This window comes from Mirounga angustirostris, unplaced genomic scaffold, assembly GCF_029215605.1.
Source record: "Mirounga angustirostris isolate CCGP_5_RB_7025 unplaced genomic scaffold, mMirAng1.0.hap1 SCAF_14, whole genome shotgun sequence".
In the NCBI taxonomy this organism is placed as follows: domain Eukaryota; kingdom Metazoa; phylum Chordata; class Mammalia; order Carnivora; family Phocidae; genus Mirounga; species Mirounga angustirostris.
In genome coordinates, this window is record NW_026991722.1 from 72,681,367 (window position 1) to 72,707,342 (window position 25,976).

At 44.1% G+C, this 25,976-nt stretch overlaps 1 protein-coding gene across 1 annotated transcript; it reads right to left on the minus strand.

Annotated features, from left to right (window-relative positions):
• Positions 1-1,197: 1,197 nt before the first annotated feature.
• Positions 1,198-24,147, minus strand: TCTN2 (tectonic family member 2). Its single transcript, XM_045887815.3, has 18 exons — positions 23,977-24,147; positions 23,725-23,832; positions 23,155-23,243; positions 22,139-22,334; positions 18,780-18,880; positions 15,980-16,176; positions 15,390-15,516; positions 14,465-14,606; positions 13,171-13,236; positions 12,282-12,416; positions 11,950-12,027; positions 9,372-9,452; positions 8,444-8,555; positions 5,845-5,951; positions 3,066-3,219; positions 2,195-2,320; positions 1,956-2,044; positions 1,198-1,718 (listed from the first exon to the last, which is right to left on the minus strand). Exons 1-18 carry the CDS (start codon positions 24,056-24,058, stop codon positions 1,615-1,617), a joined length of 2,094 nt encoding a protein of 697 aa, XP_045743771.2. The 5' UTR covers positions 24,059-24,147; the 3' UTR covers positions 1,198-1,614.
• Positions 24,148-25,976: the final 1,829 nt, after the last annotated feature.

Genomic DNA, 25,976 nt, shown 5'->3' on the forward strand with positions numbered 1-25,976 from the left:
TCTCAGCTCACATGTCCCTGCCTCTGAGGCCGTCTCAGGCCCCTAGCTAAGGTAATCTCCCACCCCAGCCCCGTTTCATTTCCTTCATCACGCCTACCACTGTCTGAAATTATCCTGTCTGTATTTACTGCCAATTCTCCCCCACTAGAATGTAAGCGCCACTAGACAAAGGACATTGACTTGGTATCTCCAGGCATGTAGTAGCCACTCAATAACTAGTCCTCAAATGCATACAGAAATGTATAAACTTAGAAAAGTTAAAACCATATAGCAGGTCCCTCAGATCCCATTCCTCTGCCAAAGTGAGCTTTTCCCCTCTTAACTACAAAAGTCATCCTAACAAAGCCCACAAAATCAGGCTCAATTTCCTGTCATTTGAAAATTTTAATTTTCTAGAGCTAGTTATATTAACTGCCCTAGAAAGACTTTCTGAATCACTACAATTAACTGATCAGTGGGTATTTCCTTTTCTTTGACAAAGGACAATTGTTTTACTCCTTCTATAGGGTGTAATCACTTGGACCATAGAGATCCAAATCAAAGAAAAAGAGAAGCAGAAGGGGAGGAATCCAGTATTTCTCAATGCAGTACATAGACAGGTAATTGAGGGAGAAACTTCTTTATGTCGTTAGTTACGTGTTTAATATGAATCAGTAAAAAATGGAACTGGGCTTACAGATTTGCACTGGAAAATGCAACAACACATTGGATGTGTCCGGGAAGTCAGGAAGCCCCAGGAATTCCATCAGAGTGTGAAAGGGAAGACAGTCACTTTTCAAAATTAGGTTTACTGACCGTGTCCAAATCCATCTGAAACATGACTAAATATGTCTGGGGCACAGAGAAAATGCAGAGATTTGCCATGTGGCCAAGATTGGGCTATGGTTGAAGACATCCATTCCCTCCCAACCCCCGGCATCATGCTGTGTGTCCCCTCGTAAGAAGCCACAGGAGGATTTTCTCTCAAGCCTCAACTAGGAAAAACTATCCTTCACTGAAAATCAGTTTATTTTAAATCCATGGGTCTATGATTCCTGTACCTAATCATACTTTTGCTGACCTCCCCTCCTGGTTTTGTTTTACTCTCCTCCCAATATAACTTGCCCTCCCTCAGCCTCCACATCTTCCCTCATCAATTTATTTTGTGTATATATACAAAATAATACATACACTTCATAGTATACACATTTTTAAGGCTTTAAGAATTTTTAATTCTTTCTTTGGAATAGAGGAAATTAACCAAACAATTCATCAGAAATACATACAAATTTGGAGAAAATACTAACTTTCTAAGAATAACATACGTACCCCGAAACTCCTGTGACTTTAGTAACTTGTGGTACACAAAAGCTTCTAATTACATTTATTTACACAGTTGACCCTCTTGTGCATTTTGCTCAGTCTCATCCAACGATGAGAATGTCTATTCTGAATTGCTCTGCACATCCAGATAGTTACATATGTGAATTAAATTCACAGTGCACTTAATTAAAAAAAATTTTACAAAAATAAAGCACTGCATTTATTACAATTTTACAGAGAGGCACACAGGAGTACGACAAGTCACTGAAGCAAAAGTCTGTGGTCTGTGAGAAGTCAGGTGGTAGATGAATTTCAAGCTTTGCATGTTCTGGTCCAGGGGTTACTGAGGAATGCAGCTAATATCAAGAAGGATACCAACAGTAAGCCCTTGGCCACGCACTGAGAATAAGGCTCCCCTGCAAGAAAATGAACCAAATGAAGCACAATTCTTATTTCTTAACTATTTTGGTAATTAGGTAGAAATAAACCAAAACAGTAATAGTAATAGTGATCACTCCTAAGTGGCAACCTTATTAGTAAATCATTTAAAGCTCTTTCTATGTGTTTTAAGTTTTCTGTGACACATATTTTTTAAAAATATTTTAATTGGCAAAACATAATGATAACCCTTCCAGAAATCTGCTTTACCCTACCTTGATAATACCGGGTCAATGGATACAGAAGTTGCGGCCAACACACCTCATTTCTGTTACAGTCATACTCTGTAAAATTGATCTGGAATCTAGGAAACATTTTAGAAGATTACAATAGGCACAACAAAGCACGCTTTTGATGAAATGTGTCAAACTTGATTAAAGAAATAAACTTCTTCTTTTCAAGTATCTGTTTTTCTGCCTCCTAATAATGGTAACTAGGTTATCAACTGGATTACCTTGTCAGTGGACGGGGTAACCGTGCAGGTATCTTAATAAACTGGACAGATGCACTGACAGGGAAAAGATCGGCCTTATCCTCACAAGTAAGCCCACACTGGAATTGCCAGTTCACCGTAGAGAACCTGGGAGGAAAAGATTATGCAGGTAACACATCCACCATTCGTTTCTAGTCTGTTAAGAGCATGAGGGAACCAACAGCAACAATATAAACTGGGATTCTCTTGAAGAAGCTTCAAATTCTACTAGTGCTTTTTCCCCCTTTGAACGATGTAAACTTTCCAACATATGCACAGGGAGAGAGAGTAGCATGGCGAACCTCACAGGCCGATCACCCTGCTACAAAAACAAACAATATAATAAGAAGAACAGCAACAACTAGCCATCTTGGAGGGTTTTCCAGGTGCCGGGCAGAGTACGAAGGTGCTCTATACACATCATGTACGCACACACCACATCACTCTCAGAAGAGGGCTACCAGCCGTTTGGTGGTTAACGTCTGTTGTTTCTGCCTATCCAGCCCCCCGTCCCCTTTTTCTGGCAACTGCACCCCAGCCTCCCCTTGGGGAAACCCCTCCTCACAGTATTCCCTACTCAGTATGCATGGATTATTATATTCCCCCCCAGATTTCATCTTTGTACGTCGAGACACCATGCAGAATCCCTTACACACAGCTTTATAAATACCTGTGAGAACAAGTTACCATTATACACATAGTTGTAACACATTTCATTTATACACATAATCATGTTGCTAATAACTACAATTCATAAACAATCAGATTGCACATTAGCATTTCCCTATTCTTTGGAGCACCAGCAACTCTACTGACTCTCTCTAAATTACACTTACCCAAGATGCAATCATACCTTGTCTCTATGCCAAGTATCTCCTGCTGAGTAATCCCTTCCACTGCACCAGCATCTGAGATGAGGATGCGGATATGCAGCCGGGCAGGAATATCCACGCAGATGCCGTTCACACTGATGGGAGGGTCTGCACCTGTATCAGGGGCATCTGCACCTATAGAAATATCAAGTTAGGGATGCCTGGGTGGCTCAGTCGGCTAAGCGTCTGCCTTCAGCTCAGGTCATGATCCCAAGGTCCTGGGATCGAGTCCCGCATTGGGCTCCCCGCTCAGCGGGAAGCCTGCTTCTCCCTCTGCCTCTGTCGCTCTCCCTGCTTGTGCTGTCTCTTTCTCTCTGACAAATAAATAAAATCTTAAAAAAAAAAAAAAAAAAGAAATACCAAGTTGTGCGTTTTGGAAAGAATAATAGCAGTTTTCCTACAGTGCCATGATACGGGGAAGAAATGGGAAATGTTTTGAGATGGGAATCACATGAAGGCATTTCTCGTCTCTAACAGGCTCTCGGTATCGTCACTCTGTGCCTCTGCTAGCCCTTGTGTTCAAAACGTCTCCTGGTCTGTTCAGTCACCGGAACTTTAAAATCCCAGACCCACATAATAAAACCAGACATCCTGATTCAGTTCCCAAGCTCCAAGCTCCCCCAGAGTTTTAGCAGAAATACCAACCAACTGCAGTAAAATACCATGAGACTGAGTCCATGCTCTTGCTGCTCTAGTACAAGCCGTCTAAGACATTCACAATCCATGCGAACAACTGTAGTTAGGATGGATTAAACAGTGAAGAAGCAATAGAGTAACACAAGGGAAGAGAATACAACTGAATAAGAAATGAATAACTACAGGAGGTGGGTGGCAAGTTGTGAGGGGACACTGGAGGGACTTGAAAGTTGGTGACAGTTTATGACTTCCAACTTCCTCCTCCTCAATGCACACGTTCGACATCTCTTCTGTTTATCAACCAGGATCAGGGTTGATTTTGGCTTAGAGACAACGTAGAAGCCAAGTGCCTTCACCATGAAGGTCGCAAAATGTCATCACTTCAGACTTACGTAACCACCTTGGGTTCTCCGTCTTGAAACCTCCCATTCTTTCTACTTCTCAGGTGCTTTACTGACTCCTTCCCTCCATCCGTCGGGCATGCCACAGCCCATCCAGCTGGCCTCGTGGCAAAGCCCAGGGGTTGACAAGCCCCAACCTCTGGATTCTGTCTCCAAATGAGGATCTAACTCTGGGCCTAGTGACTTAAGAGCGGGGCACAAGAGGGTCAGTGAATCACAGCCTGAGAGCCCCATGGCCCCCAGGACCCCTCCCAAAGTCAGAGAGTGATATGGGGCGCTTCCGGCCCACAGACATATTACATGATCCCTCACCGCCCAAAGAGGGCTGGGGACCCGGGTGTCGTAATGATCCAAACCAAGTCACAAGGGGTGAGGAGAGCACAGGCACATGTCTGGGTGGTCCTCTGTGTGAATTCCAGGCTGCTGAGCGTAAGTGACCGGAGGTGGTATGGAAAGCAGGATCCAAAAAGCTGCTTACCACCAGCCAGGCAGAGGGGAGGGGAACAGCAGGATCCTCAGTGACACGAGGGGACTTAGGACAGCAGATGCTGCAGAGCCAATTCTTTCTGGCCCCAGAAGACAATGCCATTAATCAGAGCACTAGCAGAAGCTGTCCTGTTGGCACATTTCCACACTCAAGACTCCCCTAATTTGCCAGCCAGGGAGCCAGCAAAGAGGCTGGAAGCCTGGGTCTGGGGTCCAGCTCCGCCACGACCAACTGAACCCTCGAGCTTCTGCCCTGACGAGCTGAGTGAGCGACAGCTCAGTGGCGGCCAGACGGACGTTTTAGATCGGAAGGTGACCCCAGGCCTGCTGTGGCGAGGAAGTGTGGCTCACAGCCACTGCCTGGGCCTCGCGCACCCCACCTCCTCGCGCTCGATCCCCTGCCAGCGCAACGCTGAAAATGCCTCCGCCCAAAGGCCCAGGACTCCAGCCTTTCTACCCAGCCTGGGTGGGGCCTGCTACCCTTATCTGCTATCCCTGCACTTCTTTCTGCTATAACCGCTGTCCTGAGAGACAATTCACACACCATACAATTCACCCAGTTAAAGTGTACAATTCAGTAGTTTTCAGTATATTCAGAGCTACGCAGCCATCACCAAATTCCATTTTTACTGCCCCAGAAAGAAACCCTGTATCCATCAGCGGTCACTCCTCACTTGCTCCCACCTGCGCCAGCCCCTGGCAACCACCCATCTGCTCTCTGTGGCGACAGATCCGCCCGATCTGGGCCTTTCATACACATGGCACCGTGCAGTTTGGGGTCATGTCTGTCTGGCTTCTTTCACTCAGCATCATCTTTTCAATCACCTTGTTTTAAATTAACAACATTGCTTTTATAAATTACAAAGTCCGGTCTCGATTGCCTATATTCCTTGCAAACGAAAACAGCAAAGCAAATTGAAATGCACTGAAAATCTTCAATCTTCATTTAGATCTCCTTTTACAAAGGCTGTTAGCTCATAAAACAACTGGGCAATCTGAACTTCATGTGGATTTCCTCTTAAAAAAAAAAAAAAAGCACAAAAAAAACACAAAAGGCATCATGAAGAAGAGGTAAAGGATGTGAAGAGCCTGCTGCCCGGAGAGCTAACCTCTAAACAAATGTCAGTTGAGCCTCAGCGAAGGAGGAAGACCCATCCCGTGGGCTCCCACGCATGGCCAGCGCCGTGCACTCCTAGCAGCAAGTTACACGCAGCACACATTCGCAGCTGTGACTTACGGATTATTTCGAGCCAGTCGTCACTAGGATGGTTGTAATCAGAGTTGCCTCTCGTCGCAACATGAGTTGCTTGTATTAATGAGTCAAGCAGCTCGACAGCATTCTCCCTGCAAGAGAGTAAGACATTTCTCAGCACATGGCCAGTGGCTCTCATCCTGAAGTCCTTTCCAGGTTGTGCTTGCAGGGGGCCTAACTAAAATCTGCCAGAGGGAGTGGCATTAAAAGCTGGCTGGGCGTCTGCGTTCTCTTCCATGGCCCGTCCAGGATGGACCTGAGCCACCAGGGGAAGACATACAGAAGCAGTCGTTTACTTTGGATTTTAAATGTTGGTATCATGTAGTTTACAGGCTCCACTGAGTGTCATAAAACTTGGGAGGTGCGTAGATCACATACCAAGTTACCAGGATAAATTTATAGGCCAGAAGGATCCGAGAGCAAAAGGAACCTAAATATTTTAGCTAGAATTTTGCGCCAGAAGATTAAGTGAAGATTAAAAATTAGAACTTAGCGGGCTTCTGGGTGATTCAGTCGTTGAGCATCTGACTCCTGATTTTGGCTCAGGTCGTGATCTCAGCGTTGTGAGATCAAGCTCTGCGCTGTGTCCCACACTGCAGCCTGCGTGGGCTTCTCTCTCTCCTTCTCCCTCTCTTAGAAAAAAAAAAAAAAAAAAACTGAAACTTAGCATCCCTCCTTTCTGGTGATGCCTTTGGCAGGTACAAATCTTATAAACTTCAGGGGAGAGACTGCAGACTCCAGCCTTATTCCCCACGACCAAGAGCTTTGCGGGTAACTTACACCTGCAATCTACTTCCCTGCTTAGTGCCTCCCCATCTTTTCTCAGCTCCCAAAAGAACCACGCTACTCAGGATGTGTTATAGATGAAATGGGTGTAAGAATGGATGCAATTAAAAACCACAACGAGATACCACTTCACACCTACTGGGACGGCAACTATCAAAACAACAGAAACTAACCAGTGTTGGGAGGATGTGGACAAATTGGAACCGTCTCATATTCCTGGTAGGAATATAAAATGGTGCAGCCACTGAAAACGATGTGGTCGTTCCTCAAAAAATTAAACATCTAGTTACTATATAACCCTGGGTATACGCCCAACATCACTGAAAGCAGGGACTCAAACCAAAACCGGCACATGAACGTTCATGGCAGCATTGTTCAACAGCCAAAGCTGGAAACAACTCAGATGTCCCTTAATGGATGAACAGATCAACAAGACGTGGTAGAGCCGTACAGTGGAACAGGATTCAGCCACGAAAGGGAACAAAGCACTGACACCTACTAGAGCGCGCATAAACCTCGAAAACATTAAGCTGAGTGGAAGCAGCTAGACACAAAAAGCCACCTATTGTAGGATTCCATTTATATGAAATGTCCAGAATAGGTCAATCCGTAGAGACAGAACACAGATGGGTGGTTGCCAGGGGCTGGGCGAGGGGGGAACGGGGAGGGATAGTTAATGGGCAGAGGTTTTCTTCTGCAGAGATGAAAATGTTTTGGAACTAAATAGGGGTAGTGGTTGTATAACATCATGAATGCACTAAATGTCACCGAACTATTTACTTTAAAATGGTTAATTATCTTACATGAATTTCACCTCAATTTAAAAAAAAAAAAAAAAAGAATGCATATGCATATCCATAAACACACCTTCCAAATGCCACCCAGACAATTAAGTGCAAAGTTCCTTATACACCATGTAACAAGGCTTATGTATTCTTTTTTTTTTTAAGATTCTATTTATTTATTTGAGAGAGAGAGAGCAAAAGCACAAGCAGGGGGAGCAGCAGAGGGAGAAGCAGACTCCCCGTGGAGCAGGGAGCCCAACACAGGACTCGATCCCAGGACCCTGAGATCATGACCTGAGCCAAAGCAGATGCTTAACCGACTGAGCCACCCAGGCGCCCCAAGGCTTATGTATTCTTTCAGTGTTATTCACACGAGTTATATCTGCCTCCTGTCCTTTTTTTTTTTTTAAAGATTTTATTTATTTATTTGAGAGAGAGAATGAGAGAGAGAGAGAGAGCACATGAGAGGGGGGAGGGTCAGAGGGAGAAGCAGACTCCCTGCTGAGCAGGGAGCCCGATGTGGGACTCGATCCTGGGACTCCAGGATCATGACCTGAGCTGAAGGCAGTCACCTAACCAACTGAGCCACCCAGGTGCCCTGCCTCCTGTCCTTTTTACGCTTCTAAGAGTATTGGGTTCTAATAATGAACAGACTTTAGCAGAGTAACTGCATAAACATGGATAAAAGGGCTCTAGTCCCAAGAAAGAATTCTTTTTTTTTTTTTTTAAGTAGGCTCCATACCCAATATAGAGCCCAACACTGGGCTCAAACTCACAACCCTGAGACCAAGACCTGAGCTGAGACCATTAGTCAGACGCTTAACCGATGGAGCCAGCCAGGCGCCCCTGAAACAGTTCTAAAGAAACTGTAATTTTTGTCCACTACCACTTTACACAAGTGTGTTATGCAGACTGCAATTTTTCACATTCATGTTGTCTTTAGTTTTCATGGGGTGAATTCATTTTAAACAAACCACTCAAAACACAGGCAGATTCGCCAATGATACGCTCACCTGAGCTGAGTACAGTTTTCATGGATCCCAACTTCTAAAAGACATCCAGATAGTGCATTTTCTCCAAATAAAATGGGTTTGAAAGTTGCTGATGCACACAAACCCCTTCCAGCTAGAAAATAAAAAGATTATCCTCTTACCATTTTTGCTAAATGAAAGTAAAGATTTACTTCAAAGTTTCTCTTGGAAAACAGAAAACAATCAGTAGAAATAAAGTTTCCAATTTTCTCAAGAACTGAGGTCATTGTTACTCTAATCCTTTCAAAGCTGAACAAAGGCGCCTTTCTATATCAGAATACCTGGCCCAGGATCAATGGTTTATTCTGAACATGAAAGTTAATGCCTTCTGGCAGATGCGGGCACTCACCACCAAGGCAAAGATTTTCCATTGTTTGGAACAAAGTTATGGTCGAATGTCCAATTAGCAGCATCCTGGGCTACAGGCAACAATGACAAGAGACTCTCCAGCCAGCCCCGTATTTAAAGATTTTGTTTGTTTACTGGAGAGAGAGAGAGCCGCCAGTGTGAGCAGGAGGAGGGGCAGAGGGAGAGAGAATCTCCAGCAGACTCCCCACTGATCACGGAGCTGGACTCAGGGCTCCAACCCATGACCCTGAGATATGACCTTGAGATCATAGCTGAAATCGAGAGTCAGACGCTCGACCAAGCCACCCAGGCACCCCAGCCAACCCCATGTTTAAATCTCTCTTATAAATAACCAGCACTTCAGGAGCAAACAATGTTCAATTTAAAACCAAGCTAAAGAAAGCTGTAGAAGCATGATCTCCTCCACCCTCCCCACCCTCACCCCCAGCTAAATAAACCAACCAGAATTTAAAGTGATTAACTACTTGATTAGAATCAAAATAAGGCAGTATTTCCAATTCTAGTTTATCAAAGAGCGAATCATATTACCAAACCAGATTACCCGATTGCCAAAGGTATAAAGTCATCTCATTATTCATCCTGTTGGTATTTAGAGCTCGAACAGGCTTGCCAAGTTGGTAACCTAGACAAACACAATAATGAGAGGTAGCTAAAGTTAACCTAACATAGCAACTCCTCCTCATCAAATAGTATAAAAGAGGAATATGCAACGAAAGGAAACATACAGGCAAAGCTTTGTCAGAATACACTTGAGAGAAACCATCTTCTTTCCTTTTTTTTTTTTTTAAACAAAGCTTTTTGTGTGACTTTTTAAAATAAATTTTGAAATTAAAATCTGAAAAGACACGAGCAGGCAAGAGTCAGTCCAGGGCCCTCACACCAGGGAATCAAACGCCAAGCAGGCCAGTTACTAAGTACTGCTGAATGATCACTACTGCTGGTCGGTCCCAGGCGCTTTGAAAGGAGACTTACACCAAAGTAACCTTTCGATGGAACACTCTGGTAAATCAGTCCCACCCCGGGACGATTCAGGTCCTATTCCCGTTCTCTCCTATTAGCCTGCCTTACTGCTTCCACTTTTTTACTATGAAAATGTTCACATGTACGCAAGAGTTGAAAGGAATACCACCCAAAATCAACAACCGTGAATTTCCAGCCAGATTGGTCTTCTCTGTATTACATAAGCATATACATACATATTTATTTTGGGCAAGACCTTTTGAAAATAAGTTGTAGACTTGACACTTCACCTCTAAAAGCTCTAACATACATCTCCTGAAATGAAGGATATCCTTCTACATAACCATGATACCAATATTTCTCCTGAGAAAATGAATAATTCCCAATAATCAAAGTATATCCAGTTCATACCTCTATTTCCACGTGTCCCCAAAAAAACATGTTTTAGAGCCATTTTTACAAACCAAGATGCAATCAGGGTTCACGCCTAGTGCTTGTGTTTCTCACGTAACTGCTCAGCATTCCTGAACCAGCCGGAATTGAACCAGGGTTCATCGCTGCCCACCCACACCTCCCGTTCCTTGCTGCCTCCCTGGCCGCCCCCAGGTTATTCCTGTTCCCAGCCCGCACTATCTGCTTTCCAAGGTACAATCTCCTCCACACAGCCCAGAATAGAAACTTGCCGAGGGCAGAACTGTGACTCTGCTTTTCTTGCAGCACTGAGATCAGAACCTGCACAAACCAGAGACTTCACACAGGTCCTTAAGGATGGGAAGTGTAGGTGAACGGTCAACATTCCACTTCTCTGAAGTTCTAGAATGCCTGTCCGTGAGTCCAGCACACATTTATTAATTATCTTGTATTGTTCTCTGTTGTCTCTATGACCTGGTGCCGTCTTTCCAAATAAGAGAATTAATTCCTTGAGAATCGGGCCCATGTAGTGTACTCCTCCTAAAACCCTTCCTGCCTTGGAAAGTGCTAGAGAATGAATGGCTGCGTAGACACAAACTATCTCACGGATTGACTGGTTCTGGCTCGTAATCAATTCATTCTTTTTTGACAAGAGCGTCAACATTTTTCACATATTTTGATGGTGTTTCTCAGAAATCCTGTGAAATTAAATAATGACATGAAAACCCTTAAATTCCAGGAGGCTGCTTTGAAATCCAACCATAAAATCCAAAATTCCACATTAACAAGTACACTAAAATCTCATTTAAAAGAAAAATATATATATAAGTAAAATGGAACATGCATTATTAAATCAACATATACAAATATTGAAAATCACGCAAACTAAAAAGTTACTTTAACTTTAAAAAGTTGTTCCTTCATGGTTACTTACTGCCTAATGAAGAGTAGTAAAAGGAAGAAACAAGTTTTTAAAAAAACAATGATAGTTTATCCAACATATATTTACTGGACACCTACTATAGTCCAAGTCAGTGTTGCCAAAGAGAAATATAATGCAAACCACATATGTGATTTTAAAATATGACACATTTTTAGAATTTTTTAGACATTTAAAAATGTTTTTCTGGTAGCCCCATTAAAAAAAGAGAGAAAAAGTAGATGAAGTTAATTTGAATAATATATTTTATTCAACTCAATATATCCAAATATTACCATTTCCACATATGCCATTGGCCACATTGCGCGGCTAGCGGCTGGCATGTTGGACGTGCAGTCCTCCCTACTGTTCCAGGTGCTGAGGAGGCAACGGTGAATTAAAGAAGCAAACAAATACACAACAAATCAGGTGATGCTATATTTGTACATAATCACAAAATGCACAACATGACCGGAAGTTCACAGTCCCTGTGAAGTCTCACCACAGAACCCCAGGTTAGGAACCCATCATCTATAGCTTCTTAGTTCTATAAAAGCTAATTTTACCAACATTATTCAGCATTATCTTTTTTTCAAAAGACTAGTAGCTAAAGAGAAAGAATGTTTTGCATTTACAACTACACTTACAACACGTCTGGTAAAAAAAAAAAAAAGTTGTTATCAGAAAAAGAATACAGTGTCACAAAAGAGAAAGAGAAAGGTTAGAGTCACAAACTAAAATTGGAGAGAGTGAGTTATAATCATTGTAGCACAAGAGAATTGAATTAAAATATGTTTGTAGGATCAGCAATTGACATACACTGTCTTACCTGGATTCCCAGAAAATTCCTTTTCATCACCACTATTATAGCTTAAAAATTTTACTGTAAATCTCTGTGTCATGCTCCCTAGAAATAAAACAAAATAAAAATATAATGTGCACCATTTCACTAGGAAAAGAAATTATCCCTCATAGTGTTATTTTCTTTACCTTATAATTACATCTTGACATGCAAAAGAAAAAAATGTTTTCTATTAAATCACAAATACAAATAAGAAACAAGTCTGACTTAGTTTTATGTGTAATAATTATGAGAATCGTAAAGAAAGAAAAAAAAATGTTTTAAGCTGAAAACATTCTCACTGCCCTCAACAAAGTTACCTTTCTGGTGGGCATTAATTTCTGCTCTAATAATTTTGACATTTATTTCGCTGATTGTATTATTATTCCATCTGAAAATATAATGTTCTTCCACATTCACGTTTCTGGAGGCTGATTCATTGCTTAAAAGTGTTTCTGCAAATAAAAAATACTTTCATAAATTAACGACCCTCCTTGGGTTCAAGTCTGTTATTGGCCCCACCAAGTCAGCACTGGCCCCCTACTCGAGAGCATCACAGTGTCCTGGGTGAAGTCTGCCCTTTCCTTCCATTTCCATACCCCCAGAATGCGGCTCATAGCTCGATACACAGCACACGCTCGGTCAAATATTTGTCAAAGATGAAGGACTACAGAATGTCAGCCCCATAGGAGCAGAGGCCTGATGTCTAGCTCACTACTATGTTGTAGGTACTTTGCTAAGATCTGATGAATGAATACATTTGAGAATTTCAACACATTGTAAGGAAACACAAATATCCTTCATGCACAACAAAAGTCCTGGTACTATTAGCCAAACTCTGAATAACTTGTTTGGCTGCATCAAAACTGCAAAGTTTAGTTATTTAAAAAAAAAGGAGAAGAAAAGAGAGCAAGAAGCCTACATGCTGGCTCCCTGAACAACATTTCAGAAAAGGTCCACAGGCCCTGAAAACTAGCAGGGACCCTGGAGCCCACAGAACTCAGGGCTGTGAGGATGGGCAGATACCACTCTCAGAAGCAAGGCAAGACAGAATAAGGAGCAAACCAAAAGCGGAGCAGACAAAACTCTGTGTTGTGAACCGCCTTAAATTCTTCATAAAAATCTATTTTCCTCTAGGACTGCGTATTATTTATAAGAAATGACCTACATATTTCTGTAGAGGTCATATGAAAGCGTTAATTCAAATACCTGTCCCGGTGATGAATCTGTCTGGGTCGGCTGCTTCCTCATAGATCACTTTTGGCGTAACGATGCCTGAAAAGATACAGAAGTTAGCCTCCCGAGGACGACACGGCCCAACACGATCGTGTTTACTTATTCAAGGGAAAGCTTATCAGGCAACTATGGTAACTGCGCCCAGCCTGTGTGCAAGCTACCAACCTCTCTCCCACTCCCCAAACGCCAGCCGTGGGAACCCCACTGTCCTTGGCATCTGGTAATGGCTGAGGAGGAGATTCCAGTCAGTGACAGAGATGCAGAGAGCTACTCTCCTGTAGGAACAAACATGCGGGACACTGCCAGTGGGAACGGAAGGTGGTGCGCTCGCTCTAGAAGCGGTTTGGTGCTTCCTCAGAAAGTCCAATCACCACGCGACTTGGCAACCCCACTGCTGGGTGGACAGCCGAGAGAGATGCAAACGTGAGCCCAACAGACATGTGCACACCAGCGTTCACAGCAGCACGATCACAGCCGCCAAACGTGGGGAACAACCCAAATGCCCATCAAAGGATGAACGGCTGACATATGTGGCACAATTATTCACAGGATGGACTAGGACCGAGCCACGGAAAGGAGCGGAGTTCTGGTCCGTGCCACGGCGTGGGTGAACTTTGCAAACGTGATGCTAAGTGAAGGAAGCCAGACACAAAGACCACCTATTATAGGATTCCTCTTATATGGAAAGCCCAGAACAAGCAAATCCATAGAGACAGCTAGGGGCCAGGGTATAGGGTCTCCTTTAGGGGAAGGAAAATGTTCTGGAACTGAACAGAGGGGGTGGTTACACAGCACTGTGAAGGTCCTAAATGTCACTGAACTGTCCACTTTAACATAATTTTATGTTATGTGAGTTTTACCTCCAGTTGTAAAGAAGAACTAACATCAACATGCTGCCCTATGGAACTGGACTTCTTCTGAAGAAAACATTTTCCTCAATTGGCAGTTCAGATATTTTAAGTTGATCCAGTAGAAGTGATTTATATCATGAGATCACAGTTTATGTAGACATTCACGTCTGTATTCCTTTTTTTTTAAGATTTATTTATTCATTTGAGGGAGAGAGAGAGAGCACGCGTGGGGAGGGGCAAAGGAAGAGAGAGAGGCTGAGAAGCAGACTCCCCGCTGAGTGCAGAGCCCGACAACCACGCAAGGCTCAATCCCACGACCCTGAGATCATGACCTGAGCCGAAATCAAGAGTCAGTTGCTTCACCGAATGAGCCACCCAAGAGCCCCACGTTCTCTTCTCAAACCAATGTGCCATACCTCCTACCACACCATTCTTGATCTTCGCATTGATAATACCATCTTGCTCTCGGTACGCTTCCAAACTAGTGGTGCAGCGAACATCAAAATTCTGAAGGAATGCCACCGGCGCGTTCTGCATGCACTGCCCAGCCAGGGACACCTGAGGGCATGGGGAAATCCCAGCAGGGCTATGACCTCTCTTCAAGTCAGAACATACAGGTCAGCGTCCCATACAGACTTGCTTTCCGCAGCCTGCTCCTCCTGCTGGGTTAGTTTCAATAACGAGTTCACTGACTAGATGACCCATAAATAGACTATGTAGATCATTTGCTAATCAAAGTCTGGAAGCCACTGGTTGAGGAGTAGAAGTATTTAACAAAAACAAAGAAAACTCCTTGCTCCATTTACTTTGCAGAAACAGGATTATATTCAACTTCATTTTCTCTCCCTCGGGACAACCAGATTTTTGTTAAAACCATAAAAATGGAGTCCTTGAACAGCGAAGAGAGATGGTTTAGACTCCCATGTTTTCTTCCCACAGATATATGATTTTGGACTTAAAAAAAAAACAACAAAGATCACATAAAACTCCACAGCCTTGAGATAATTTTCAAAGTTCTGGAATATTATATTAAACTATATACTTATAGCTTACTGGAAATCGGCTGTCAAACTAACAGAAGTGCATAATTGTAGTTCTATGGAAATTGATAGAATGTCTTTGGTTGTTAAGTTCACTCTGAGATTTAGCAAAATCAGTGGCTAATTTAAGAGAGGCTGTTAAAAATAAAATCCACAGACCATAAAGAGTTGAGTGCCTGGCAATTCCACAGGAGAAAAATAAGGAACTTAGGATGAGACTTTTTGAGTGCAGAAATTCAATTAACAACAGGATGGGAAAAAATATCAAAGGCCCCTAGCACATTAAAATTGAAATTCTTACCTGCGGAATGGTAAAATATGCCTTGTCTACAGTCATGATCGGATCTCCTTGCTTGTAACCAAAGTCTGAAAAGTCTCTTAGATCAGTATGCAGATGCACTTCAAAGGAAGCGTGCTGCCGAGGGGAACTGTAAATCAATGAGAAGGATTACCACTAATACTCGCAGCTATTATCTGCTAAAAACAATTCTTCTTTTAATTTTTGCTTTACTTTTTTAATTACAAAAATAATACGTGGACTAAAAGCCACAGAGGTATACACTTGAAAGTAGTTAGAGGTTAATTTTATGTTACGTGAATTCTACTTCAATAATAATAAGAAGAAGACAGGTGTAAAATTTCAACATCGGGGAAGGTACAAGAAAGAAAATCAAGACCCCGGGAGCCCAGCACTCCTTCCCCAAACCCAGATGATCACTATTAACTGTTTGTGGTATCAACAATTTCTCTTCAGTGAAGCCCAATTCTTTCAAATACTTAAAGCAAAATAAACTTGCTAACAGAAATCTAGGACCGAATCTCGAACGGAGGTGGTCAGGCCTGGGCCCGCGAGAGGCCGTGGGCACCCGTGGGCCGCGCCCGGACACGCACACGGAGCCGTGGTAGAAGTAGCCCAGGAAAGGCGAGTTGGCCGGCGAGGACTGCACACACAGGAACGGGAACCAGCCAGGGGCCCCGGGGGTCTCCTGCACGGAGCACAGGTGGTCAAACTCCGGATTGACGTCGCCTCCAAAAACGCCGGTGAAACAGGCCTCTCTGAACAGCTCTGTTAGATCGGACGAGCATTCCTTGAAAGGAAACGCAGAGGAGCAGTGAGCAGACAGAAGCTTCTGTGGTGCCCCTCAGCTCTCAGGCGAGCAGGACGCCGCTGAAGAGGCGTGGAACGTAGTCTCTGTCCAGGCTACGAGCGCTTTGTGCTCACAGGAAGTAAAATCCTGCTAGAATTTCTCTCAATTCCATAATGAGCCTCCAGGTCAGGAATTTCAAACCTTCCAGGGAACCACATCCTTACTCGAGACGTAAGATGTGCCCACAAAAAAAAAAAAAAGAAAGAAAGAAAACAATATGAAGAGAAGAAAATATGGAATAGACTCCAACTGGGGAATAAAACAGAGTAAACTCCTCTCTTTTTAATTGCCATCACCATCCAAATCCCTAGCCCAGAGAAACCTAAAGACATTTCGAGTCAGGGCAAACAGTACGAACTCTGTAAGAATCCTTAAGGTCCGTATGAGAACACGACCCAATTAATGTCATCAAGAAGTGACTTGGTTCCTGTACTTGGTTATTCATCCATATTCCTCCCTGTTTCACATGGCATTGAGAGCTAAAAGTATGCCCTGAATCCCTTGTTTACTGACAGTAGAAAAATAAATTTTAAACAAGAACAATTCAAATTAAACAACTGATCGTGTCTAACGTGGTAAGTAGCAGCTATGAGATGACATCACTGATCCAGAGGACTAAGCAAGGCCAGTGCTTGGTGCCGTGTACATCGATACCAAATACGACAAACACAAAAGAAGTTAGAAACCGGGTGCAGCACTGCAGTCTGGAAGACAGAGGAAGAGAATACCATCTTGACATTTCTACTGATACTGATTTATCATGTGCTGTATTCTTAAATTAAATATAATTGTTATTATAAGTACAATTGTTAGTATGAGAATTACAATATAAATGAAGGCCCTAAGCTCTCCTTTCTACTTTTCCCTTTTCTGTTTTATGAAACCAACCACGATATAATTGCGCTCAACCGCAAATGGGAGTGACTCGGGTCCCAGTAAATGTGCCTCTTTCGCATCTCTCATTGCTCTTAAGTCGCAAAGAAGGATTAGAAATACGTATCTGACCTGGATCAGGCAACGGTTTCCTAGATAAGACACCAAAAGCACCGGCAACAAAAGAAAAAATTGACGCATCGGACTTCATCAAATTACAAAACTTCTGGGCTTCAAATGCCATCTACAAGAAAGTGGACGACCTACACAGTGGGGGATGTTTGTTGCAAATCCCATACCTGATTTGGGACTAGTATCCAGAAGGCACAATGAACTCTTATAATTTAACAACAAAAAGAGAACCCGATTAAAAAATGGGCAAAGGGTGTAAATAGATATTTCTTGGGGCGCCTGGGTGGCTCAGATGGTTAAGCGTCTGCCTTCGGCTCAGGTCATAATCCCAGGGTCCTGGGATCGAGCCCCGCGTCAGGCCTGCTGCTCGGCAGGGAGTGTGCTTCTGCCTCTCCCTCTGCCTCTCCCCTGCTTGTGCTCTCTCTGTCTCTCTCTCCCAAATGAATAAATAAAATCTTTTAAAAAAATAAAAACTAAATAGACATTTCTTCAAAGATATACAAATGGCCAGTAAGCACATTAAAAGATGTTCAACATCATTTGCCACTACAGAAATGCAAATCAAAATCACAGTGAAATACCACTTCACACCCAGGAGGATGGCTAAAATCAAAAAGATTATTGTAACAAATGTAGGTGAGGACATGGGAAAAATCACAACCCTTCCACACTGCCGATGGGAATGTAAAACGGTGCAGCCACTTCGGAAAACAGTTCCTCAAAAGGTTAAACATACAGTTGCCATAGACCAGAGCAGTTCCACTCCTAGGTACTACACCCAAGAGAAACAGAAGCCCATGTCCAAACAAACCCTTGCACACAAATGTTCACAGAAGCTTTATTCATCACAGCCAAAAAGCGAAAGCAATCCAAATGTCCATCATCTGCTAAACGGATTGGCAATCTGTGGTCTATCCCTGCAATGGAATGTGACTCAGCCATAAAAAGGAACAGAGCACTGAAACCTGCCACAACGTGGAACCCTTAAAAACAAGATGCCGCCTGAGAGAAGCCAGACACAGAAGGCCACAGGCTGTCAGAATCCACAGTGTCCGGAACAGTCCAACCCATAGAGCCAGAGCGCAGATGAAGAGGGGCCTGGGATGAGCAGCGGGCACGGGAGAGACTGCAGAGGGGCACAAGGGGTTCTTTTTGAGGTGATGGAAACGTTCTCAAATGGGGTTGTCATGAGGGTTGTGCACCTCTACAGATGTCCCAAAAAAATCACTGAAACAGTGTCTTTTCCTTCCTTTTTACCTTTCCATGGAGGCTTCTCAATAAGACAGTAACACCACCCTCTCAGTATAATCATCTCAATCCTGATTTTATCGGAAGGGATCCATTTTTTCCTTCCCTAAACTAGACCGATGGGACTAGACAAGAAAATACTCAATTTGAAAACAACCTGCAACACAAAACACAATCTCAGTTTTCAAAGCCCGTCCCTCAAAAAGCTGTGGATGGAGAACTGCTGGTATTCTTCACATGCTCTCGGGTATCAGAACTTTTGTGCCCATGATCAGAAAGGACATACCCACCTGGTCACAGCAGCAGCGAACGTCACAGGCCCCGGCTGTCAGATTACAAGGACAAGGACCAAGGGGCTGATACACCTGGTTGGGAATTACAGTCACATTCTCTGAAAAGTAAAAACAACAGAGAAGTCCAGCTATGAAACACTGACAAAGCACTGCCACGTTTTGGACACACAAAAGAAAGCTGAATCATTGTTTTACAAATCACCAGGACCAAATATGACACATTAAGGAATCCCTGAGCTATGCGTAAACCCTATCTGAGGCCTGTTATCTACTACGCCCACAAAAACCCAAATATAGGAAAATACGCCAGTTATAATAAACTGAAAGTCACGGTTGATCTTAAAGATAATCAAGTGACTAAAACTGACTAGTTGGGATAAATGTAATGCACTGATTTTATTTCTCAATATGCTGAACAATCCCTTTCATAACACGGCTGACATTAAGCATTGACTCCTTCAAATTCATTACCTCCTCCAGCATAAAACCGAAACTACGGTGACATTTCAGACAGCTTATCTGGGGCCTATATGGCCACAAGATTATATCTAATCACGCTACCTGCTCAACCTCATATCCTACCGCACTGCCGACCCGACTCTTCACATCCTGATTCTGGTTCAAGTGTGAAAGTGTGGAGGAAATTAATTTTTACATGGATTGGAAAAGGAATATGTTATATTCCATTTCAACCTAACTCAGAATCCAGAGAGTAATGTTTCCAGTTTCTCTGCAATAATTTATTGGGTAAAATTTCAGTCTGCTGAATGTTACTTTTTTTTTTTTAAGTAGGCTTCACACCCAGCGTGGAGCCCAATGCAGGGCTCAAACTCACGACTGTGAGATCAAGACCTGAGCCAAGATCAAGAGTGGCTTAGCCAACTGAGCCACCCAAGCGCCCCCTGAATTTTATTTTTGCCCTAGGATTTGGTACATGTTGAAAAACTATGTAGCGATTCTTTTTTTTTTTTTTTTTAAGATTTTATTTATTTGACACAGAGAGAGACAGCCAGAGAGGGAACACAAGCAGGGGCAGTGGGAGAGGGAGAAGCAGGCTTCCCGTTGAGCAGGGAGCCCAATGCGGGGCTCGATCCCAGAACCCTGGGATCATGACCTGAGCCAAAGGCAGACGCTTAACGACTGAGCCACCCAGGAGCCCCTGCAGCGATTATTTCTTTAAACTCTATGTAACAGTTAACTTCAATGACATGACAGTTGAAGTTCTCTAAAGAACCTCTAACTACATAGTCTATGCTATAGGATAGTAGAACCCCAGTATGTCAATGGCATCAGAAATGAGGAGAAGGTCTGAATAACAGACTATGTTACCAGGCAAGGCTCTGACCATCAGCACAATCAAACCCATGGGATGGAAGCAAGGCATTTTAGAATAGGGTTTTACTATATGATATATAGATCGATGTTTGTGTATCTATCTATGTCTCCTCAGCCATTTGCTAGCTTCATTGTTACGAGGCATACCATGTGCCTCCTGTCTGTCCTTCTATCCTTTTTCTTGTTCTGAGCTCTGTCTGACTGGGTGCAAAACGTTTCATACCTTCATGGGATCAGAGCAGACATCTCATAATTACCAGTATACAAATACTCTAATTTTCCTAAGTTTGGCTATTTGTACAAAGACGTTTTGAAATATTACCTAAATGTAGTGAATATTTTTTAAAAGAAATTTTATTTATTACCTAAATGTAATCAAAACAACATTTTTTAAAAGAAAAAAAGCCACCACTTTGAATGGTAGGGCTACCATTAATCCCTCCCATACTTTTTTTTAAGCCCCCACTGGATATTATTTTGTTGGTTTGTTTTGAATTTTAAACATTAGAGATTGTTTTTTCTTCTAAAAACGAAACTTTAAACCTTTAAATAGGTCACAGATTCACATGTTCAAAGAATTCAAGAGGATCTAAAAAAAGGTACACGGTGAAGTCCTCACAGCCGGCCCCTTCCTGTTCCCACACCACTCTCCCAAATGGTCTCACATGGTTGGCGTCTCGATAGCCTTCCAGAACTTCTTTATGCACATATAAATATATATTCTCATTCCAGGCTGTAGGCACCCATCTGCATCTGCTTTCCACAGCTGGCGATTTATCTTGGAGACCCTTCCATGCCAGCACGCTGAGGGCAGAGTGGCCCGCTGAATGGCGCCATCTTAACTTACCCTATCCTCCTCCACTTCCAAAATCACACGGAGGACAACAGGGAGGGCATGTGATGAGGGAACTGACGGTGTGGGAGTCTCAAAGTGACAGACCTTTGCTACTAAGGAGGAACGCATCTCCCTTCATCCCAGATGACCAGAAAGGCAAGAGATGCTGGAGTTGGTTGCAGGAGACGGGGGGCATGGCGGTGGCACCTATCAGAGCAGACCCCTCACCACCCACCGGCACACCTACATTCTCTTGTTCTTTTTTTTTTTTTTAAGATTTTATTTATTTATTTTGAGACAGAGAGAATGAGAGAGAGAGAGCACATGAGAGGGGGAGGGTCAGAGGGAGAAGCGGGACTCGATCCAGGGACTCCAGGATCATGACCTGAGCCGAAAGCAGTCGCTTAACCAACTGAGCCACCCAGGCGCCCTACATTCTCTTGTTCTGAAAACACTGCCACGGGAAAGGGAGAATGACACGATACCACTTTCGAGTCTAAACACACATGTGCGCGGTGACGTCTTCTACAGTGCTGGTTACACATCACGAGCTGGAAGTGCCTTCAATTCCAGCAGGAAGAGGCCAGTCAAGTAAACAAGGGTTCTCCACACAATGGAATACCATGCAGCTATTAAAAAGAACGAGGCGAACCTACATTTATATGGAATTTATTTTAAAAGGTATAGAATAGTAAACAGTGTGTTTTGCGTGTGTGTGTGTGTGTGTGTGTGTTGTTTTTAAACAAGAGAATGCCACGCACTTCCATAAATTAAGAAGCCGCCTCTGGAAAGGCAGCTGGTGGCAAAAGCTTTCACTGAAAATCTATTGTGGGTTTTTTTGCTTGTTTGTTTTGTAAACTCCTCCATTAATCTTTCCCTTGCTTTTTTGTTTTTGGTTTTGTTTCAAGATGGGGTCACAAGAATCAATACACAGAAACAAACTTCACTTTCTCCCTTGAAGGCAGTCTACAAGGACACAAACACTAGAGTAAAATAAAATAGATCCTAATTAAGTAAAATAGGACAAAGTGAAAATTTCTAAAATAAGAAAATTAAACAAAAGGGAAGTATGTTTAGAAAAGCAAGACTGACTCAAGAGCAGAGCGCACAGATCACGTGGCACATGCTTTGAGTCCAACAGATAATGTTTGGCATGAATGTTTTTACCATCAAAGACTTTACTTGCCTGATGCATTATGGGCCAAAGAAGAGTTGGCATAAATTTCCGCTCGAATGAGTAGATGGGCTAAACAGGATGAATTGCGAGATGCTGAAACCAGAAGAGTCTGGACCACACACGGAGACTCTGAGAAGGAACCCATCTCATTAGAGGAACACCTTTGCCATCCCCTCTTCAACCTCACTGTCACATCCAACGCATTCTGAAAGGAAAATACGCTGTCTCTTTTAAAGTGACTCAACACAGCGTGAATCATTTTAAGAACACATAATGGAAAACACAATAAAATCACACATCAGCCTCAGTTCACTTTACAAAAGGAGAACTGTACACAAAGATGACATCGTTCCGTTCAATCCCACCCTGTTGCAAGCCCTGATTCCTTATCTTCAGTTTAACAGAAAAGCAAGCCACTTTTGGATAGAGAAGACTAAACACAGGTCTGTCTGGTAAATTAACTCAGTGTGTCCACGTCTTTTTACTTTCTTTATCTCCTACCAGCATATCAGCAGAAATTAAATACACACACAAAAAGTCAATGAGAACAATCCCCAGTTCCTGGGATGCAAGTAAAGTCTGCCTTTCTCAGCCTTTATCTCCAGAGTTGGTGTCTTGCACATACTAGGTACTCAATAAAACATTTATTAAATTGAAGATATTTCATCTCTTCCGGCTTGAGTATCCTTACACGTAAGCTCAGAGCTGGGTGAGGTCAGTGGTTCATGAAGATTTTTGAGTCACAGGTCCATCTGATAATCTGATGGAAGCTGCCAACCCTCTCATCAAAATGCACATATAATGTTACAGATCATTTCAGAAGGTTCACAAACTTCTTGAAACTCGTCCAAGGACCCCTGACCCTAGCGTTAGCACCTCTGGGCTGGGCGGGTGCCTGTAGATCTGATAACCCCCAGTTTCATGGTAGTTCCAAGCCCAGAGAAAACTGTATCATGTCCAACCACGAGAGCACTGCAGAAACACTAACTGTGGGTCTCTGCAGGTGCTACCAAGAACATTTTTACCTCTGGTCTTATCACAGTGGGCGTCACAGTCAAGCTCCAGTCTTCTGTCTCATTGGTCAGCACTCCACAAGCTGGAACCGGCAATAATCCTTTAGGAGAGAAGATTAGGATGCAAGGCCGTATTGCTCAGCAGCTAAGGGTGTGCACGCTGGAATCAGGCTCCCTAGGAGGGAATCCTTTTCCAAGCCCAGGACTGGGCCCACCACAAGCTGTGCAACTTCGGACAAGTGACAACCTCTCTGAACTGTAGTGTCTGCATTTGTTAAATGGCATGAAAGGATATTAGTGTTCTTACTAGGAAAATGTGGGGATGCATATAAAGCACAGGAGACAGATAGCTCAGTGAATGCTAGCCATTACTGTCCCAAGCTTTCTATCCCTGAGCCTGTCCGTTGGTCCTCTTTGGTCCACAGCAGCCCCCTACCCCTGCTCCCATGGCGACTTTGCAGGGGACGGCGGCCGGGCACCCCAGGGACGCCACCTCCTGCGATGCCACCTCGCCGGCTCCTTGGGCGGCCTGGCCCTGCGCCCCCCAAAACGCCACCCCAAAGGAAGGGCCCGACGTCTTACCTTCCTTGTCCTGCAGCAGGGCCAGGGACACGGTCACATCCTCGGTGCCTCCGACCAGGGACGCACTGACCGCGGGGCCGGTCATGTGGATGAAAGCAGGAATGAAAACTAGGCGGGAAGGAAGGGGAAGGGCGGACTTACTAGTTGCAAGGACTCCGGGAGGAGTCCCAAGTCTGGCCCCTTAAAGGCCTCGTCCCCAGCCCCCACTCACCCCCACCCCCGGCCTGCAGGCCCCTGTCCTGCGGTACACACCCAGGTCCCCCCCCAGCGGCCTCAGGACGCCCTGCAGAAGGAGGAGCCCCAAGAGCAGAGGGGAGGGCGGCGGCAAGCCCATGCCTGAGGCCTGGCGGGGCTCGCGTCACAGCATCCCGCCCGCCTTAGACGCCGGGAAGCACGGGACCCGAAGACCCGGCCCGCGCCGCCCCGCCGCCGCCATCCTGTCAAGCCAACCGGAGCTATGGCAACCGCCAATCGGCCGCGGGTCTGAAGAGCGGCGGGCGGTGATTGGGCGGACAGCAGGAGAGAGCCCGCCCCCGGCCCGGGCCCCAGCAACCCGGCCCCGCCCACAGGCCCTGGGCCCTCAATCGCAACCCAAGGGATCAGGAAAAAGTGAGAGTCTGCGTCCAGTTTAAAGAGCTCCCCCAGCCTAGAGTTAACTCAGTCACACTGCATGAGCGAGCCCAGGGGAACTGGCTTCTTAAACACGCTCCTTAATAAACTTGATTTTTATGGGGACTTTGGGAGAAAGACAAAAAGGGGGTGAGGCTGCAGTGCTGCAATTGTGTAGCGCTGCTGAACTGTTATCCTTCTCCCAGTGTTTTTTTAAGAGTTTGTGTGGTTTTTACCGCACAGAGCTGCAGAAAGCTGCACAGAGCTGTCAGCACTCCGAAAGCAGATCTTATCAAAGAATACAAAACGTTTTGCCCAGCGTTAGGACAGATGCCAAAGTATCTGAATTCTTATGTCAATAGCTTCAAAGCATTCCACGCCTTATTACAGTTCCGTGTCGAGGCGTGCAGGCTCTGAGGTCGCTGTGGGATTTCTCCCTCCTTCCGCGGTTAAGTGACCTGGGGCAGCTCATCTAGCCTCTCCAAACTTGAGTTTCCTCATCCAAAGAAGGGAGAGATTAGTCCCTCCCTGATAGGATTGTGTGAGGATTAAATGAACTAACATACTAATGAGTCTAGACCAACGCCTGGCATACAGTAGGCACTCAATAAATGTTCACTCATTGTTAGCTCTCAGAGGGATGGTATGCCAGTTAGCTGAGAGGAGCTGCACATCTGCATGATACCTGCCAACAGCAAATGCCAAATAAATGTTTGCCGTATTAGGTGATCAGCAAACCTAACATTCTGAAAGCAATATGAAAGCTGAGGTTCTACAAAGGCCTTGCACCGAGCTTTGCTTTGTTCTTACACTCTTGGAAAATCGTGGGATTTGTGCAGTGTAAGACTGGCAGGAAATCCCGGCCACCACCCCGCACATCAGCTCTAGGAGAACTGCAGAGTGTTTATATCTCTTGCTATCTGGGACTAAAGCCTAGGAGAACGTTACTAACAGGAGGGCTGTCAGACACATTGCTGTTATTTACTATTCCTTAACAAGAGAGTAAGAAGCATTTTCATTGAGGAAAATCGTTATCTTGAATTACTTGTAATCCCTGGGTCAAAATCGTTGTCTTGAATTATTTGTAATCCCTGGGTCAAAATGCTTTTACATCTAGGGGAAACATGAGAAAGTAACTTAGGCAAACACAAATGTTCGTGGGGGTGTTTTAAATATACTACAGATCTTGGGGTGCCTGGGTGGCTCAGGTCATGATCCCGGGGTCCTGGAATCGAGCCCTACGTCGGGCTCCCTGCTCAGCGGGAAGCCTGCTTCTCCCTCTCCCACTCCCCCTGCTTGTGTTGCTCCTCTCGCTCTGTCAAATAAATAAATAAAATCTTTAAATAAATAAATAAACTACAGATCTTTATCCTCACTGAGTTCTATTTTCCTAGACCTTAACATTATTGCCATGTTGTCACATACTGTAGGTAGGCATCGTTAGTACCACAGTTACCTGTATTGGCAAATATCACTCATCAGACACTCAAAATAAGAACATTTTTGTTTTAGGTCAGTTGAAAAGTCCTTCCTTACCAAACAACAGATAAACCTGTCAATTCTTCCAGCTGCGACATCCTGCTACGGTAAAGAAATGCACCGGGGGCACCTGGGTGGCTCAGTCGGTTGAGTCCAACTCTTGT

Bases quoted from the DNA above. Each gene is read 5' to 3' on its own strand.
- TCTN2 (XM_045887815.3), bottom strand. From the start codon at position 24,058: ATGGGCTTGCCGCCGCCCTCCCCTCTGCTCTTGGGGCTCCTCCTTCTG. The intron at 23,833-23,976 runs GTGTGTACCGCA...CTTCCCGCCTAG, and splicing joins GCCGCTGGGGGGGGACCTGG to TTTTCATTCCTGCTTTCATC. The intron at 2,045-2,194 runs GTAATCCAGTTG...AATGTTTCCTAG, and splicing joins TTACCCCGTCCACTGACAAG to ATTCCAGATCAATTTTACAG.